Consider the following 15,791-nt stretch of genomic DNA (forward strand, 5'->3'; position numbering starts at 1 on the left):
GCCAGAAAAGGCACAGGGTCTGTAGGAGATACTATTTTAAAACACACCGGGTTTTTTTTTTAAACTTTCAGATAAGGTAGCTAAGGTGGGGTGAGTGGGTTCTTTGGGTGCATCAGTCCACACCATGGAATCCTAGCAGGGGCCCCGAGGCAGCCCAGGGATGGGCCAGGTCCTGTGTTTCTAGGCACGAGCCTCTCCTCCCTGTAAGCCTCAGCATCCACCTGTCTGGTTGTGGGTTGGTGGGGTCTGTGTTAGAAATCAGCCCAGCACAGACTGGAATGGGCGTATACTTGGGAAGAAGTCGATGGGCGGTATTTAAGGCGAGAGCAACTTTTATACTGCTCCTCCGAGGCAATGAATGCCTGAAGAACCAGACCTCTGCACAGGCTGTGGGCCCCGCCTTCCTTGCTCCACACGCCAGCGTGGGGATGGAGCCCAGGGCCATTCTACCTTTAAGCTACACCCCCAGCCCTATTTTTTATTCTTTACTTTGAAACAAGGTCTTACTACGTTGCAAAGGGCCTCACTGAGTAGCTGAGGCTGGCTGCGAACCACGATCCTCCTGTCTCAGCCTCCCAAATGCTGGGATTACAAGTGTGCGCCCCCACGCCCGGCTTAACTACATCTTAATAAGTAATGAATTACTGTGGGAAGCTGGTATTGCATTAGAATCTTGCATTAGAATCTCAACACGGCCCCAAATAAAACATACACCATCTACATCGACCCATACTGGATTTACTTTATGAATATTTCAAATAACAAAACCCAGGGGTTTCTAATGAGTAGCCTTTGCAGGTTACCTCACTGAGAATGACAAACACAGTATAACCCTTTGAAGCTTTTTGCAAACTGATGTCATTATTATTTTCCTGAGTCATTCTTTCTTTAAAACAAAATCAAACAAATTGGAAAAACTGCATGATGCTATAAAGTGACTTCCGAATCTCTCAAGTTTTATAAAGAGATTTCCTTGTTACTTAAATTTTCTCAAGCATGCTTGAATAAATATGTACTTTCCCAACTGTGCTTCAATTATCCAAGTTCCCTTTCCAGTTTGATATTTAAAGCAATGCTTTCATCTCACAATTCTATAAACTTTTCTGAGTAAGTCTTACTGATAGTAATGAGGCCCGTTTAAATATTCTCCGCAGGACTTACCAGCTTTAGAGGAAACTAACAGGCTTTAATAAACCAGGCCAGCCCTCGTATTCAGCTAGTCCGTGTAACTGCACACATACACAGTAACGCCTGAGTCTTTTCATATGTAAGTTCTAAGGAAGTCTTGGTAGAGAAAATACTTGCTTCTCCCCATCGTTAGACAACAGTTTCTCAAGTAAGCTAACTCTTTACAAAATCGCATTGTAAATATAACCAACCAGTAGACTGGACACCAAGAAAACATTTAAGAACTTATAGGAGGTTCCTAAAAGCAGGACTGCTCCCCCAAGCTGTTGACTGGACAGAGAGCTAGCCTTAGCTGTTGGGCGCTGGCTGCCAGGTGGCAAGGATTACTGCATATATTAAAGTTGGAACTGCAGGAGGCTGCCCGGTGCCAAGGAGGACTCCTGCTGCTAGAGGCGAATGATTTGCAAAACAAAGGCGTCTTGTTGGCAATGAGAAGTGGAGAGAAACGGTTCCTATTCCCTCAAAATGCGTGGAAACGCTGCTGGGAAGGCCTTGGGTAAGGGAGTTCATGGCCTTCCTTCTAAGATCTCAGAGCCAAGAAACATACAACAAATACAGGGCCTGGTTTAGAGACTTTCTGCTGAGAAACTTCTGTTTTCTTAGTGCTAAAACTTAATACTCATCCACACAGGAAAAGTTAATTTTTTTCTTGCACCCCTATTTTTTCAATTTTTCCCCCACTTTACCTACCCCTCCAGACTGTAACCTTTGGATTTGCAGAAATAAATGTAACCAATGGATTCTCCCGGTGGATGCAAAGCGTGGAATATCTGCCCCCACACTATCCGTGCCCCCTTGCTCCAGGAAAGCCGAGTTTCCAAAATCACAAAGTGACAACTATGACTCCAGAGGTGGGCACTCTGAAAGGAAAGATCAGGAGGGCAGGTTTATAAAGAAACACGGAAAGATTCTGAACAGGGAAGACCTTGGAATCCTGTCAGCGATGTCTAGGAAGAGAAAGGGGCACAAGTAACAAAAAGAGAGAACAGGTTAAGTTTAGCCTCTCCCTTGGCTTCAGGGGCAGACGCTGACAACGTCTTTACCTCTAAGGCTGGAAAGGAACAGTGAAGTTCTTCTGAAGGGTCATTCTAGAAACAATGAAACCAAAGTTAAGATGTTGATGCTTTCTATATTAAAAGTATCCTTTGATGAGCCAGGCATGGCAGTGCATGCCCATAAGCCTGGTATGTGGAGACAGTAGGATCACAGGTACCATGCCAGCCTCAGTAACTTAGCAAGACCTTATTTCAAAATTAAAAAAGGGATGGGGGGCCAAAAACATACACTGGAGAAAAGATAGCCTGTTCAACAAATGGTGTTGGCAAAACTGGTTAACCATATGCAGAAAAATGGAAATTAATCTCACTTTCTCACCCTGTACAAAAGTCAATTTAAGATGGATCAAAGACTTGGAAATCAAACCAGAGACCTTGAAGCTCCTTGAAGAGGGCATAGTTCCAACACTGCAACACAGAGGCACAGATAAACACTTTCTCAACAAGACCCCAAAGGCACAACAAATTAAAAGGAGAATCAATATGTGGGACTGAATAAAACTGAAGAGCTTCTGTTCAGCAAAGTAAACTATCAAGAACCCCAATCGAGAGCCAACAGAATGGGAGAAGATTTTTGCCACCTACACCAACGATAGAGGACTAATATCTAGAATAAACAGAGAACTCAAGAAACTCCACAATAAGAAAACACAGCATTCAATAACAAAATGGGCAAACGAACTAAATAGACACTTCACAAAAGAAGAAATTCAAATGGCCAATAAATGCATGAAAATATGCTTAACATCACTGGCAATCAGAGAGATGCAAATCAAAACTACCCTGAGATCTCACCTAACTCCAACTAGAATGGCCATCATTCAAAACACAAACAAGAACAGATGCTGGCGAGGATGTGGAGAAGTGGGAACTCTAAGACATTGTTGGTGGGATTGCAAATTAGTGCAATCACTTTGGAAAACAGTAATGGAGAATCCTCAGAAGAATGGGAACAAATCTACCATTTGATCCAGCAATACCACTTCTGGGTATCTACCCAAAAGATAGGAAACCAAACTACCAAACTAATGCATGTGTATCTATGTTCATAGCTGCACAATTCACCATTGCCAAACTATCAAACCAGCCAAGATATCCATCAACAGAGGAATGGATTACAAAACTGTGGGATATGTACACAATCGAATTTTACTCAGCCATCAAAAATAACTGAATTACATCATTTTCAGGGAAATGGATGGAACTGGAGGACATTATGCTAAGTGAGATTTATCAGTCACAAAAAATAAGAAATCAGATGCTTTCCTTAATATGTGAGAGTTAGGGAGAAATGGGTCATAGGAGGAACTCTTGAAAAAGGAAATCCTATAGAGGAGCAAACAAGACAACCTAAAGGAGGAGAAAGGAGGGGGAAGAGGAAAATCTCTAAAACACACAATGTACTTAAACATATCAAAGTCAACCACTAAGCCAAGCAAGGGAAGGAGGAATGGGGAGGGAATGGGGTGGGAATTGGGTAGGGTTAAATCAGTGATGTGTGCAGGTATGTCCACACAAGTTCTTTACCCCAAAATGATGTTTGAATATAATGCACCAATAAAAATTTTTTAAAAGGGAGGTGGGGGTAGACCATGGAGGCACATAGCCCCTCGGTTCAATCCCCAGTACCACAGAAAATAAAAACGTATCATTCATGTATAGTATGAAAAAACTTTAAGAACGTGCTATTGTTATGATGATGTAAGACCAAATCTTCCCTAGGAAATTTTTTCTGAGAATAATCTTCATCTCCATGAAATCAAATTGAAGATATACAGACCAGCAGACAGGAAATTTAGTTAAATGCATAATAGGTTGAAAATCATAGTCAAACTGTGATGACTAATGTAAGCGTCGCTTAGCTCACTGACCAGGTTTTCTCTACAACGTCCTTTTAGTATTTGTATAAACGTAGGTAGACAACAAGAAAATCATGCCAACAAAATGTGTGCATGCCATGTAGAATAGGTAAGGGTCACCATTCAATGCAGACAGACACAAAACCAGTAAGATGACAGTTGAACACACTCCAGCCGTTGCTGAGAAGCAAATGGAGCAACTACGGAACGGAAGAAAGGCCGGCGCCTAATTTTGTGGGGGGAAAAAACACAATTTGAGACAAAGCTGTAAGCCAAAGGCATAATGATGCTAAATACAGAAGGCAGTATTCCTAATGGGAAAACCTTCTGTCGCAGGAAGGTCACTACCCAGTGCAGTTCTGAACGTGGACCGCACGCCTAGAGCTAACTGACAAAAGGCAACGAGCGTGTCCGAGAGACTCAGGGAGCACCGAGGGGCAGACGGGAAACTTTTGATAAGAACATAGCGGTGGGAGCTCAGCCTTCTCCCCTTTCTCTCTTGGGACCAAAGACAGGAAACCAGACAGGCTGCAAGATATTTGCAAGAATTTCTAGGAAACACCCCGTTAACACAGCACTCTGAAAGCGTTGTGTCTCAGAGCGCAACATTTCTGAAAGACGAAGTGGGCCTGGTTCTGTGGCAGGTAGAAAAGAAAGGGAAGTACGCAGCGCCGTCTCCTGGGCACGGTGACGCATGCCTGTGATCCCAGCGCTGGGGAGGCCGGGACAGGAGTCGCGGCTCGCAGACAGCCCCAGCGTTGTACTGAGACGCTCTTTTCCGTTTGCTTTCTCTCTTTCTCCCTGCATGCTCAGCCTCAGCAACTTAGTGAGGACCTCTCCAACTTAGTGAGATCCTGTTTCCAAATAAAAGAATAAAATAAGTCTGGGGTGTAGCTCGGAGGTAGAATGCCCCTGGGTTCCAACCCCAGTACCAAAAACAAAAACAAGACAGCGAAGACTACCACGGAGAGAACCAGGAAGAGCCACAGTCTCACCCTTAAGCATCCAATCTAGTAAGTTCAAAGGGTCAATATGTAACTTGAACAAACCTCCAAACCTACTCAGAGTTTCTGTTATATTCAGAACACTAAGAAAAATCTTAACAAAGTACTACAAAAGATCTGCAATAAACTACAAGAAGTTACATGAACAGTAAGTTGACCCTACTAGAGGGGAAGGTATGAGTTCTGTTCTCTCCTAAAAGCCCTCGCTCAACATCGCCAAGCTCTTTAGTGAGAAGGGTGCTGGTTTCCTAAACGGGGAAAATTATAAAGAGGTTTCAGAATCTAGACAATGAATACACAGAATGAAATAAAGGCCCTATGCCAAAATATATTATTAAATATACTTGTGTATATTACTTAAGCTGAACATTAAATAAAAATGTCAGTGCAGGGCTTTATTATTGTTGGGTTCTTTTTCTGGAGGAGAAAGATAAAGGTAAAACAGTAATATATTTGAAATAAATGGAAACTGAAATGATTATGAATAAATAAAATGTGGCTGTTATACAGCAAAAGGCAGTCAAGAAAAGAAACCAAGAATCTCAACTCCTGAGCAACACAGAGGAATAATATATTTCTGTGAATTAAAAATGAAAGTGGCAACTACATAGGAAAAGTGACAATATCATCTAAATAAGTGGGTGTCACAAAATGTGCTTCCTTACCATAGAGCAAAATGGATTTTGTCAAAATTCTGTTTTCTGTATCCCTTACTCTTAACTATACCTTAAGTTAAGGCATTCACAGAAAAACACTTTGGTGTGAAAATGGAGTTTCAGAAAAAAAAAATGTCTATACAAACAGGGAGCCGGAGGCCAAGAATGGGGGGAAAAAAAAAATCAGGTCAAGTCTGAGCAGCCAACTCAATCTCGGTGGAAACTGGGCACCAAGCTGGTCTCACGCCATCTTCGGGGCACCAGAGCGCGGTGCCTCACAATAAGCCGACGAGTAGCTGTGGGGCAGAGCCTCAAAGGGTTTCACAAGGAAGGAGAGCGTTTCTAAGGCCTCACGGAAGGCGCAGGCCTCACAGCCCAACCCACAGCCTTCCTTCAGGAGCTCTCTGGACAGCTATGTGGGGGAACAGGTACTGCCCGGGCAGTGTGCCGGCGCTGGGAAGTTGCCCCAGCATTGGCTTCCCATAAAGGTGTCAAAGGTAGTCAGAGCCTGGGTGCCGCATAAGCACTCAGGCAGGCAGGCAGGCAAGGGAGAGGGAAAAAAAAGAAAAAACAACAGCTTTGCTTGCTATACTCCAAAATTCCCCTTTTATCCTTCCCCTGTTTTTAACCCATAGTAAGAATGTAGAGGCAATTAAGAGTTTTTAGCCTTAAAAATATATATACGTACGTATGTACACACACAATTAAAAGCCCTAGGAACATAAGAAGCTCTGCCTGGCACATCGTAACGCTGCAGAGATAGCAAGGGCCCTGTGCTCTGCTCTGAGAGATCGCACTGCTGCTCTGGCCAGTGACTAGGGTCTCTGTTACTTCTTCTTCCCCCATCACCAGGCCTTGATATGCAAGACGCAAGCTATCGCTGGTGACTCTGTTTCCCCATTTTCCTCCGTGACCCGGCCTTGATATGCAGGATGTAAGCCCAAAGTGTTACTTCAAAGCACCACCAATTAATGGGCAGCCGATACGGCAGAGGTAGGAAAAGACAGACTTAGTCTTAAGGAGTACAGTGGCCAGCAGGAAGACAACACCACTTGCCTAAAGGGAGTCACTCACTGCATTGTCCAGGGAATGCTGCTAAGAACACAGCTCTAGGAAAACTTTCCTTAAGGGCTGGGGTCTGAGGGGAGGAAGAGTTCCGCCTTCGGGCTCTCCAGAGAGCCTGCCGGGCACACTTGCTTTCTTTCTCTCCCTTTTTTCTTTTCTTTTTTCTTTTCCTTTTTTTTTTTTTTGGTGGTACTGGGGATGGAACCCAGGGGCCTTCTACCTCCAGGCTACACTCCCAGACACCTATATTTTTAAATTTGGAAACAGGGTCTTTAAACCAGCTGAGGCTGGCTTCGAACCTGTGTGATCCTCCTGTCTCAGCCTCCCAAGAGCGGGGATTACAAGCGTGCACCACCACGCCCGGCTCCCCCTTTTTTATTTTCACTGACTTTGTAATAAAAAAAAAGTTTTGCTCCAACCAAGCTGCCTATTAGTTTTAACTTCTCTATTCAACAAATTGTACTTGGATAGAGGAAAAGAACCCACCGCGCCCGTCATAATCGGTAACAGGCGGGCCCGGGGAAGGGGCCCTGCAGGGTCAGGCAGCCCGGCCGCGCCCATGTCTACCTCCTCCAGCCGCCGCCTCTGCTCCTTCTGCTGCTCGATCCGCTTCTGCCGCTCGGCCAGCAGCTGCCTCTTGTATTCCTCCTGCTCTCGGAGCTGCTGCTCCTGCAGGAGCTGCTGCCGCCGCAGGGCCTCGGAGCGCTCCTTGTTCTCCTGCTGCAGCCTCAGGAAGTCCCGTCGCAGGGTGGACTCGCCAGGCACGTTGACAATGGAGCTGCAGGGGAAGCAGGGCCTTCAGGAGGGTGCGCACGCTCCGCCTCTCACAAGCCCCTTCCCATGTTCACCCTAACGGGGCCCCCAGCCCACTCCAGGATCTGACCCAAAGGTCAGCAGGAATGTCGTATCTGCAGCCTAGGCTCCAGGTCTCTCCCCATTCAGTAACATCTTACCCTTCTACCCTAGACATTTGTTTGATGAGGCATTCAACTCCTTCCGCTAGACCAGCCATGCTTCTGCTCCATGGTTTTCCGGCAGTAAATATGAATCTCAGGGCTGTATCCTGGACTTACGGCTTCTTCATTTTCGCCTGGCCACCCAGCCGGTCCTGCCCTGTGTGCAGGCTCCCTCCCACCTTCTGCGTGTTCGGGGGCCTGGTCTCGTGAATTAGCCCTTAAACAGATGAACCAACCAGCACCCTCCCTAGCTCGACCTCCGCACTTCCACACCACCCGGAATGTCCCACAAATAGTCTGCTCCTCAAATGATCTCTTTCGTTAAGTCATCTCCTCTACAAAGCCAACAATATTTCTCATGAAGACAGTTCAAATACTTAAGAAAAGATGTTATAGGTTTCTTCAGTAAATTATTTCCTTTCTTCAAACGCCCATTCTCAAGCACATGGCTCCCACAGGTCTTTCAATATACCCATACCCCATCATCCTTTTTTTTTTTTAATTTATTTTTTGGGTACTGGGGATTGAACCTAGGGCATTCTACCTCCAAGTGACATTGCTAGGTCTTTTTATGTTTTGTTGTGAAGCAGGGTCTCGCTAGGCTGTGACGCTGACCTCAAACCTGTATCCTCCCGTGCATCAGCCTCCCCAGTACTGAGGTCACGGGCAGGTGCCACTCCACCCATCTCCAACCCCTCGAGATCCATCGCTTGGCCATGGGTAACGGCAGCATGAATGGCTGTCAGGTAAAACCACAACTAAATACAAATCCTCTGGCTCTCTGGTTAATACTACTGTGAGGTTCATCTCACTGTAGCTTGGGATATGAGAGATAAACCCAAACACAGACCATAATATGGGTCCGAGCCAAACTCCTTCTAACACAGGAAATCAAATGCCAACAGCCACCTTTCATGGAAAGAGCAGAACCTGGGGTGGTGTGTGTGTGTGTGTGTGTGTGTGTGTGTGTGTGTGTGTGTGTGTGTGCTAGGAACGACTGCACAGTGCAATTCTACCCAGCGTAAGATATTTAACCAGCCATGCCGTCTCAAGCAGGAAATAACAGCAACAGCTCCCTGTCCATCCCAACCAGAGCCCCACATGCTTCCAAGTTACTGAAGGAGGGTGGGGTGAAATGTAATCCTTGGTTTAAAAGAGAAAAAAAAAAAACCCTCATTACCCTATTACCCAGTGGGTAGTAGGACAGGGGTGGCTGTGCACAGGCATCCACCAAAGAACAGCGAAGAAGGGGGCCAGCGAGGCCCCTCCCAAGTGGCCGAGCACGGGCTCCTCACCTGGGCTCTCCCTCCTGCTCGGGCACTTCCTCCTCCTCCTCCTCGCTCCCGCTGTACTCGTACTCGGTTTCGTCTGTGAAAGCAAGGACAAGGGAAATGAGGCCGCTGGCAGGTTCTCGGGCCCCCCTGAGGCGTTACGGCAGAAAACAAACATCACATTCTTTATGAAGACGGCACTTTCTTTACATGGAGAACTTAGCAGAGTGGGATGAGACACCGTATTTCCACACTGAGGGGTGGAGATTCCCTAGGCTAGCCTTATCCCCATGGAAGAGCGATTCTTCTGCTTTCAAAGCAAAACACTGTCTGGAGGACTTGCTACGAGGGCTCCGGGGCGGCAAGCCAGAAAAGAGGCCCAGAGCACCGGCCAATTCACAAGTCTGTTTTGATGCCAAAATTCAAAACAAAGAGATTTAACTGCTGACACCAGCCAAAGCGACCTAGAGAATTCACCTGGTTACTTTTAGCCACTGATGATCCACTGAGAAGGAAGCGGAGGAAATGTCTGTTGGACAGGCAGACAGTGAAATAGCACGTAGGTACTTGCAGCAAAGACCAAAATCAATTACCCTCACAAATTATAACGATCAAACAAAACAACAGCGCAAAAAATGGAACAAAAAGCAACAAAAGTTGCTTGCTTAGAGCAGATGTCAAGCGTAAGCTTCAGCATGAATAGCTCACTTTCACTTCTATGGGCTCTACCTCATTCCCCAGAAGTGACGGGTCTTTCTATTGGTCCCATTAGAAATATTTCTACCTAACATTCACCAAGTAATTTCACTCCAGAGAGCAATCAAAACCAGAGGGGTTGAAGAGACTAAAAAAACATCTACTCACAAACAACAACAACAACAACAACAGAAATACATTTCTACTTTTTGTCAGAGATGTTAAGGGGAAAACCAGTTTCCTGATGAGATAAATGGGCCTAGGGACTTAAAATAGGATTAAGACCAAATTCAGTCAACACACACGCCACACACACACACACACACACACACACACACACACACCCCTCTACGCTAGAAAACTTTAAGTGTATGTGTGCTCATCGCATGCTTATTAGTGGGTATTAAACCCAGAGTTAGATCCCCAGAATTTTTTATTTTTTATCTTTTAGTTTGAAACAGGGCCTCACTAGGTTGCTGAGAGTCTAGCCAAATTGCTGAAGCTTTTTCTTGAAGCTGCAATCCTCTTGTTTCAGCTTCCCAAGTACTGGGATCACAGGCATGCGCCTCTACACTCTGCTTTAAAGGTTATTTGTTTGTTTATTTTGCACTGGAGATTGAACCCAACATGATGCGGGACGAAAGAGCCTCAGTAACCAGCACAGCACCGTGTGTGCAAGTGCAGAGATAAGAGAAAAGTAGCCCCGGCAAAGCACGAGAGAGATCCCCACCTAGACATACCACCTGCAGCACCACGAAGCAGCAAGAAACCCTGCACTCCTGGACAGGAGAAGAACATACGGACAGTCAGGATGATGCCCAAAGACCCCGAGGGAAGGACAGCACGAGAACATCAAAAATGAGTAACACCAATGACGTGCTCCAAAGGAAAGACAAGCACACATCCCAGCACGCTGACCCGCTACGGTGCCTGTCAGATTAGAGTCAACTCGGGCTAGCCAGACCCCGTGCGCCCCATCCCTGAAGTGCAGGGCAGACACGGGCTACCCAAGGCCTGACCCAGTGAAGGACTGGCCTCTTCTAGTTGGCAAGAACCTAACGAGGAAGACTTGGAGAGGTGAAGACAAAAAGGTTTCATACCTTTCTCCCCTCTCTTCTTTCTCGTCCGGTCTATATGATCCTTCAGCTGGATTCGAACTTGCCTTTCATTTGGCTGATCCCGTATAAAAGGATGTTTCAAAAGCTGCTCTGTGGAGGGCCGCTGCATGTAATTCTTCACCAGGCATCCTTCTATAAAACTAAAAAATTTCTTTGACCTGTGAGAGAAAGTCAAAAAATATCAAATTTCTACCACAAAGTGCAAAGCTGCAAAATAGCCGTAACTTACAAGCCCGAAAACAGAGAGCTTCAGAATTCAACATTCTGCAAGCACACAGGAACAATAGAAGAACACACGCAGCCACTTGGGATGGCTGGGGATCGGGAACAGCAATCGAACAGTGTAAGAATCGTAACATCACTGACCACGCATGCTATGGAGGGAGGCAGGCTGACATGGATTGGGTTTGAACCTAATGCTGCCCACTAGCCACCAAACATGGGTTAGGAGAGAGGGCGGGCTTTGCTAACACGAAGGCAGACAGAGAAGAGATGCCTGCCACCTGGAAGGTAGGGCAGGTGCAGAGGTGAGCGATGGATCCCACGGCCCGCTGACTCGGTACCTCAGCCAGGACCTCACACCGGCTCAGGGTCACCCCGCCGTGCGCACAGGGGTAGAAATGAGAGCTCTGAGAGTGGCTCTGCCCACAGCACACCAACCCCTTTTGCTTTACCTGGTCCACAGGCTGCTCGAGGGGCCCCAGCCCTCCCCAAGGGGCGCCTCTCCTTCCCCCTGTCTTTGGAGAGTGGACCTGAGAGTTCTCTTTTGGTAAGCCTTTCCTGGTGATTCTACTTACACGCCCCAAGCTAGAAAACGTTCTTCTGGGCTTATCTGCACTTGGCAGGCTATTCACTTGGGTTTCTGCCTCCCCAACAGTTCTCATTTTTCAGTGCACTAGCAATATTCAACACTAAGTATGGCATACCAAAAGGGACTTGATAAATTTTTGTTGAATGAATGACTTATTCAGTCTCTACCAATGTGATTTAGCTCAGTCCTAGTCATTTCACTACTTTTTAAGAATCACTTCTTTTAGATTTCCATTCAAACTTACTAACTTTTGCAATTCAACAAATATTTACATGTACATTTACTTATACTCCATAAGAAATATACTTCGGAAATAAAAGTAGAGGTGTACGCAACAGCAGATACATTTACCGAGAAGAAAATAAAACGGCTACAGCAGTGTAGACGCCGAGAAAGAAAAAGGAGGATATCTGATATCCCAAAGATGGGAGGAAAAAAGACAGCATTCCAGAGTGAAGGAACAATACTTGAAACAAAGGGACAAAGTGTCGGAGAGTGAGAGGAGAGGGCCGGGTCAGGGTGAGGCGGCTCTGCGGGTGACAGGAGCACGGGAGAATCCACACACTACCATGTGCTGGGAGGCGCCATCACTAAGATCCCCAATGCCCGCTGCCCACAGGGATCATTTCTGGGAATTTACCAAAGATACAAATAATTGAGCCATTCCCCAAACCATAAAACTCTGAAACCAAAGCCCTGAATGAAGACACTCCAAAGAGATCTTGATGTCCATCAGGCAACATCTGGGAACCAACCATTTATAGTATGTTCATCAAAACAGACATATTCTGCTGGAAGAGAGGTCGCCGGTCCTCTCTCAATAGCTGTTTCTACAGAAACAGCAGTAAAAATTTGTATACGGTGGCCAGGACGACAGCAATCACAAAGGAAGGAGTTCACATCTATAACCATCTAGCCCCTTAGCACACTTGGGGAAACAAGAACAGTGCTGGACATAGGTGACCGTGACTCTCCTCCAGTTCAGTTACAGGAAGTTTGACATCAGAAAAGAGCCCGGGAGCATCTATCTTCACCTACCACTACTCCACCAGGGTATACTGTACACACGGGGGTTAACCAAAAACTGCAGGAAATGGAGTTTTTGTAAGAAATAATAATCAGTGTGAGGGACCCTGAAGACAGGACATTATTAATCCTCTTAGTTTAAACTTCCTTTAGAAAAATCGGACAGAGAAAAAGAAAGGAAAGCAGCGATCACTTGGCTTAGCCTAAGTGAGGGAGAGTCACCGCGGGCCCATAGCTGACGCCAGGTGATACGCATCCCTGCATGCATCTGGTCTCCTTGGGGCTGGCCACCCACGATGCCCGAGGTTATCATGTCTTAATAGAAAGGGCCAATCACGGTCAAACTCTGCAAACACGGGTCCTTAAATCCCAGAAACTGGCAAATGTGATTTAGACAATTCAGTTATTTGGAAACCAATGTAATTAAAGATGGTGTATAAAGAACAAGAAAAATCTTGCTAGCAGAAGGGACGTGGGGACGGAAGGGTGAGATGTGCTGGACCAGACAGTGAGGAGAGGGAGAGACGTGAAGGGAACTGGGTGGACACGTATGTGTGCGTCTTCGCACTGAAACAGCAAATGACATGCAGCCAGGCACAAAACAGCAAGCGCTGGCAGACAAGTCCAGAGGGAAAGGCTTGATGACCGAAGCCTTTTGCACTTTTCAGGAGAGAGGAACACTTTGAAGGACACAACAACTGGAACACTAGTTAAGAATGGTTTCAAAAATGAGAAGGAAAAAACACTTTTTAAACCGTAGGACCATAATAGGTGGCATCGATAAAATCAGACAAACCCAGGAAAACAGAGAGACAGAGAGAGAAGCCCACGTACACACAGGAGGAGCTTGAAGACTCCAGAGAAAGTTAGGAGGGGACAAGTAGGCAAATCCCAGGCATCCCTCGCCCTTACGTTACCCCAACGCACGTCCCGCAAGACCGCTATTCTACACGGTCCTCGGGGGAGGCCGGCGCAGCGGCCGCCACACCATCGGGATCCGCGTGGACAAACGTGTGAGAGCAGCCAGGAGAGGGGAAGGTGGCCGTCCCAGGACAGAGAACCACTCTGCTGTTACTCAAGAATCAGGAAAGGTATACCTCAACTCCTTGAAATGACATTACGGTCCATCCCTCTATTAACGCTAAACTCCGATCTCACAGGAGGAACTTCAAGTCACAGCGGTTCTGCTTTTATAATGATGTTTTGAGTCATACTGCACTTCAGAGCAAGCTTAAATACTAAAAGGGAACTTTTCCCTTTAACCATATTACAGTGTTTCATATGGTCGACTTGTCATGATTTTGTAATTCAAGGCGAATTTTTCCAGAAAAAAATAATCCGAAAGATCAATGTGCTTTTTAACTGGTGTTGTGGGGTACTGGCATTTGTACTGTGTGAAACTAGAATGGCCAGGATTTTACCTAAGAAAGTAAAACTAAAACGAAACAAATTAAAAAAAGAAGAAGGAAGGAAGGAACGGAACAGAAAGGAAAGGAAAAGAACGACAACAACAACTCCATCCGTAGCTTACCATTTTTTTGACTTCAGCCGGGGAGGAGGGTTTCTGGGAATGAGGAAGAGTGCTCTCATGGGGTGCATGTCACAGAGCGCTGGGGAGAGGAGAGGGCCGGGTCAGTACAGCACTTGCTTTGCTCATTCTTGATTCCTAGGGCTCATTCATAAACGTCACCCATGCTCTGTTCCATCATCCAACTGACAGGCTTCAGGCCGAGCAGTCTGGACGTCTAGCTACAAACTCTGGGCACACCTTGAACCTCCCATTTCAAAACAGCAAAATGCAAGAAGGGCAAGAGTCACGAGAAGAAAATACAATTTCAAATCCACACCGGAGTTCTTACAAGTTAAAGATAGATATTAATTCAAAGTCGTATAGGAGGTAACATTTGAGTTAAAATAAGCCATCCAAAAGATTACAGTGAAAATGACTGTATTTTTGTGAGGCTGTTCTACGGCTTAAATAAGACACGGCTGGTGGGCACGGCGTGTGCGGGTCTTCATGCAAGGCCTGGAACAGAGGCAGAGTTAAACCCTCCAGAAATGTCACTGTCGTGACAGGTAGGATTGCTGTGAAAGAGTAAAAATGTCAAAGTAAAGCGAGTTGCCTAATTCTCCTCTGTTACTGCCTATACCTCACTGCTTACTCCAAAAGAGATGAGTTGCACACACTCGTATGCACTGGTGTGTCGCCACAGGCACACCCATTTTCATATGTTTATTACCTTCAAGAGAACCTTACAAAGCGGCTGGGAACGGGGTCTGGAGAAGCAGGCAGGAGTATTCCCGTTGTAAACAGAAAACTGAGACAAAGGATCAAGCGATATTTCCCTGTCTCAGGCTCAGAACAAAAGGGATGTATGGTGTCCAAGGCGGACAGGCGTTTCTATATTACAAATTAATTTCTATCAATAATGTTTTCATTCATTCAACAAATATTTATTTAGCAATTAGGTATCGCAGTTATACATTTGCATATACCATGTTTTAGGGGAATCAGCAGAAAATTCAAGGATTTTTTTCTTTTTTCTCTACAATTATATCCCAACCCTGATCAAAAATCAATTTTATAAAGTTATCATTGATTTAATCCAAGGAAAAGCAAACACTCTTAAAAACTTTCATAAGTAATACAAAAAAATTACTCCATAAATTGAAAAGTGATGCCTTCATTTTCAAAGTCAAAACTTAAGTAATACTAAACTTTGATGTGTTAGGATTGGTTTCACTAAATATCAAATTTAAAATGTAAATAGAAAAACTTACAAACTTATCACTTATTATCTGATCTCAGCATAATTTCGGGTCACACATGTAAATATTACTTAAATGAAAGAAAATACAGCCTACAGATCTCCCAGATCTACAAAAGGAATAGTGGCTATTAAGAATTTGTTAGCAACTAAAACTACACCATGTCTATGACTTCTTCACCAAACTGTCCGATGAAGAGTGGTTTTATCCATGGAACTGTGATTCTGGTTTTGTTTGTCTGTTTTGTGGCACTGGGGATGGAATCCAGGGGCTTTCTACCTCCGGGCTATGCTCCCAGACCTATTTAATGTTTTATT

The 15,791-nt window shown here is 45.3% G+C and overlaps 1 protein-coding gene across 1 annotated transcript in view; it reads right to left on the minus strand.

Annotated features, from left to right (window-relative positions):
- MAP4K4 (mitogen-activated protein kinase kinase kinase kinase 4) overlaps positions 1-15,791 on the minus strand; it is a gene marked incomplete at both ends in the record, with an annotated part of 175,091 nt that overhangs the window by 35,051 nt on the left and 124,249 nt on the right. The window contains 4 exon segments of the mRNA XM_080711647.1: positions 7,395-7,605; positions 9,079-9,151; positions 10,851-11,026; positions 14,237-14,315. Coding sequence (XP_080567773.1) covers positions 7,395-7,605; positions 9,079-9,151; positions 10,851-11,026; positions 14,237-14,315 — 539 coding nt within the window.

This window comes from Muscardinus avellanarius (assembly GCF_963383645.1).
Source record: "Muscardinus avellanarius genome assembly, chromosome: 15".
Taxonomy (NCBI): domain Eukaryota; kingdom Metazoa; phylum Chordata; class Mammalia; order Rodentia; family Gliridae; genus Muscardinus; species Muscardinus avellanarius.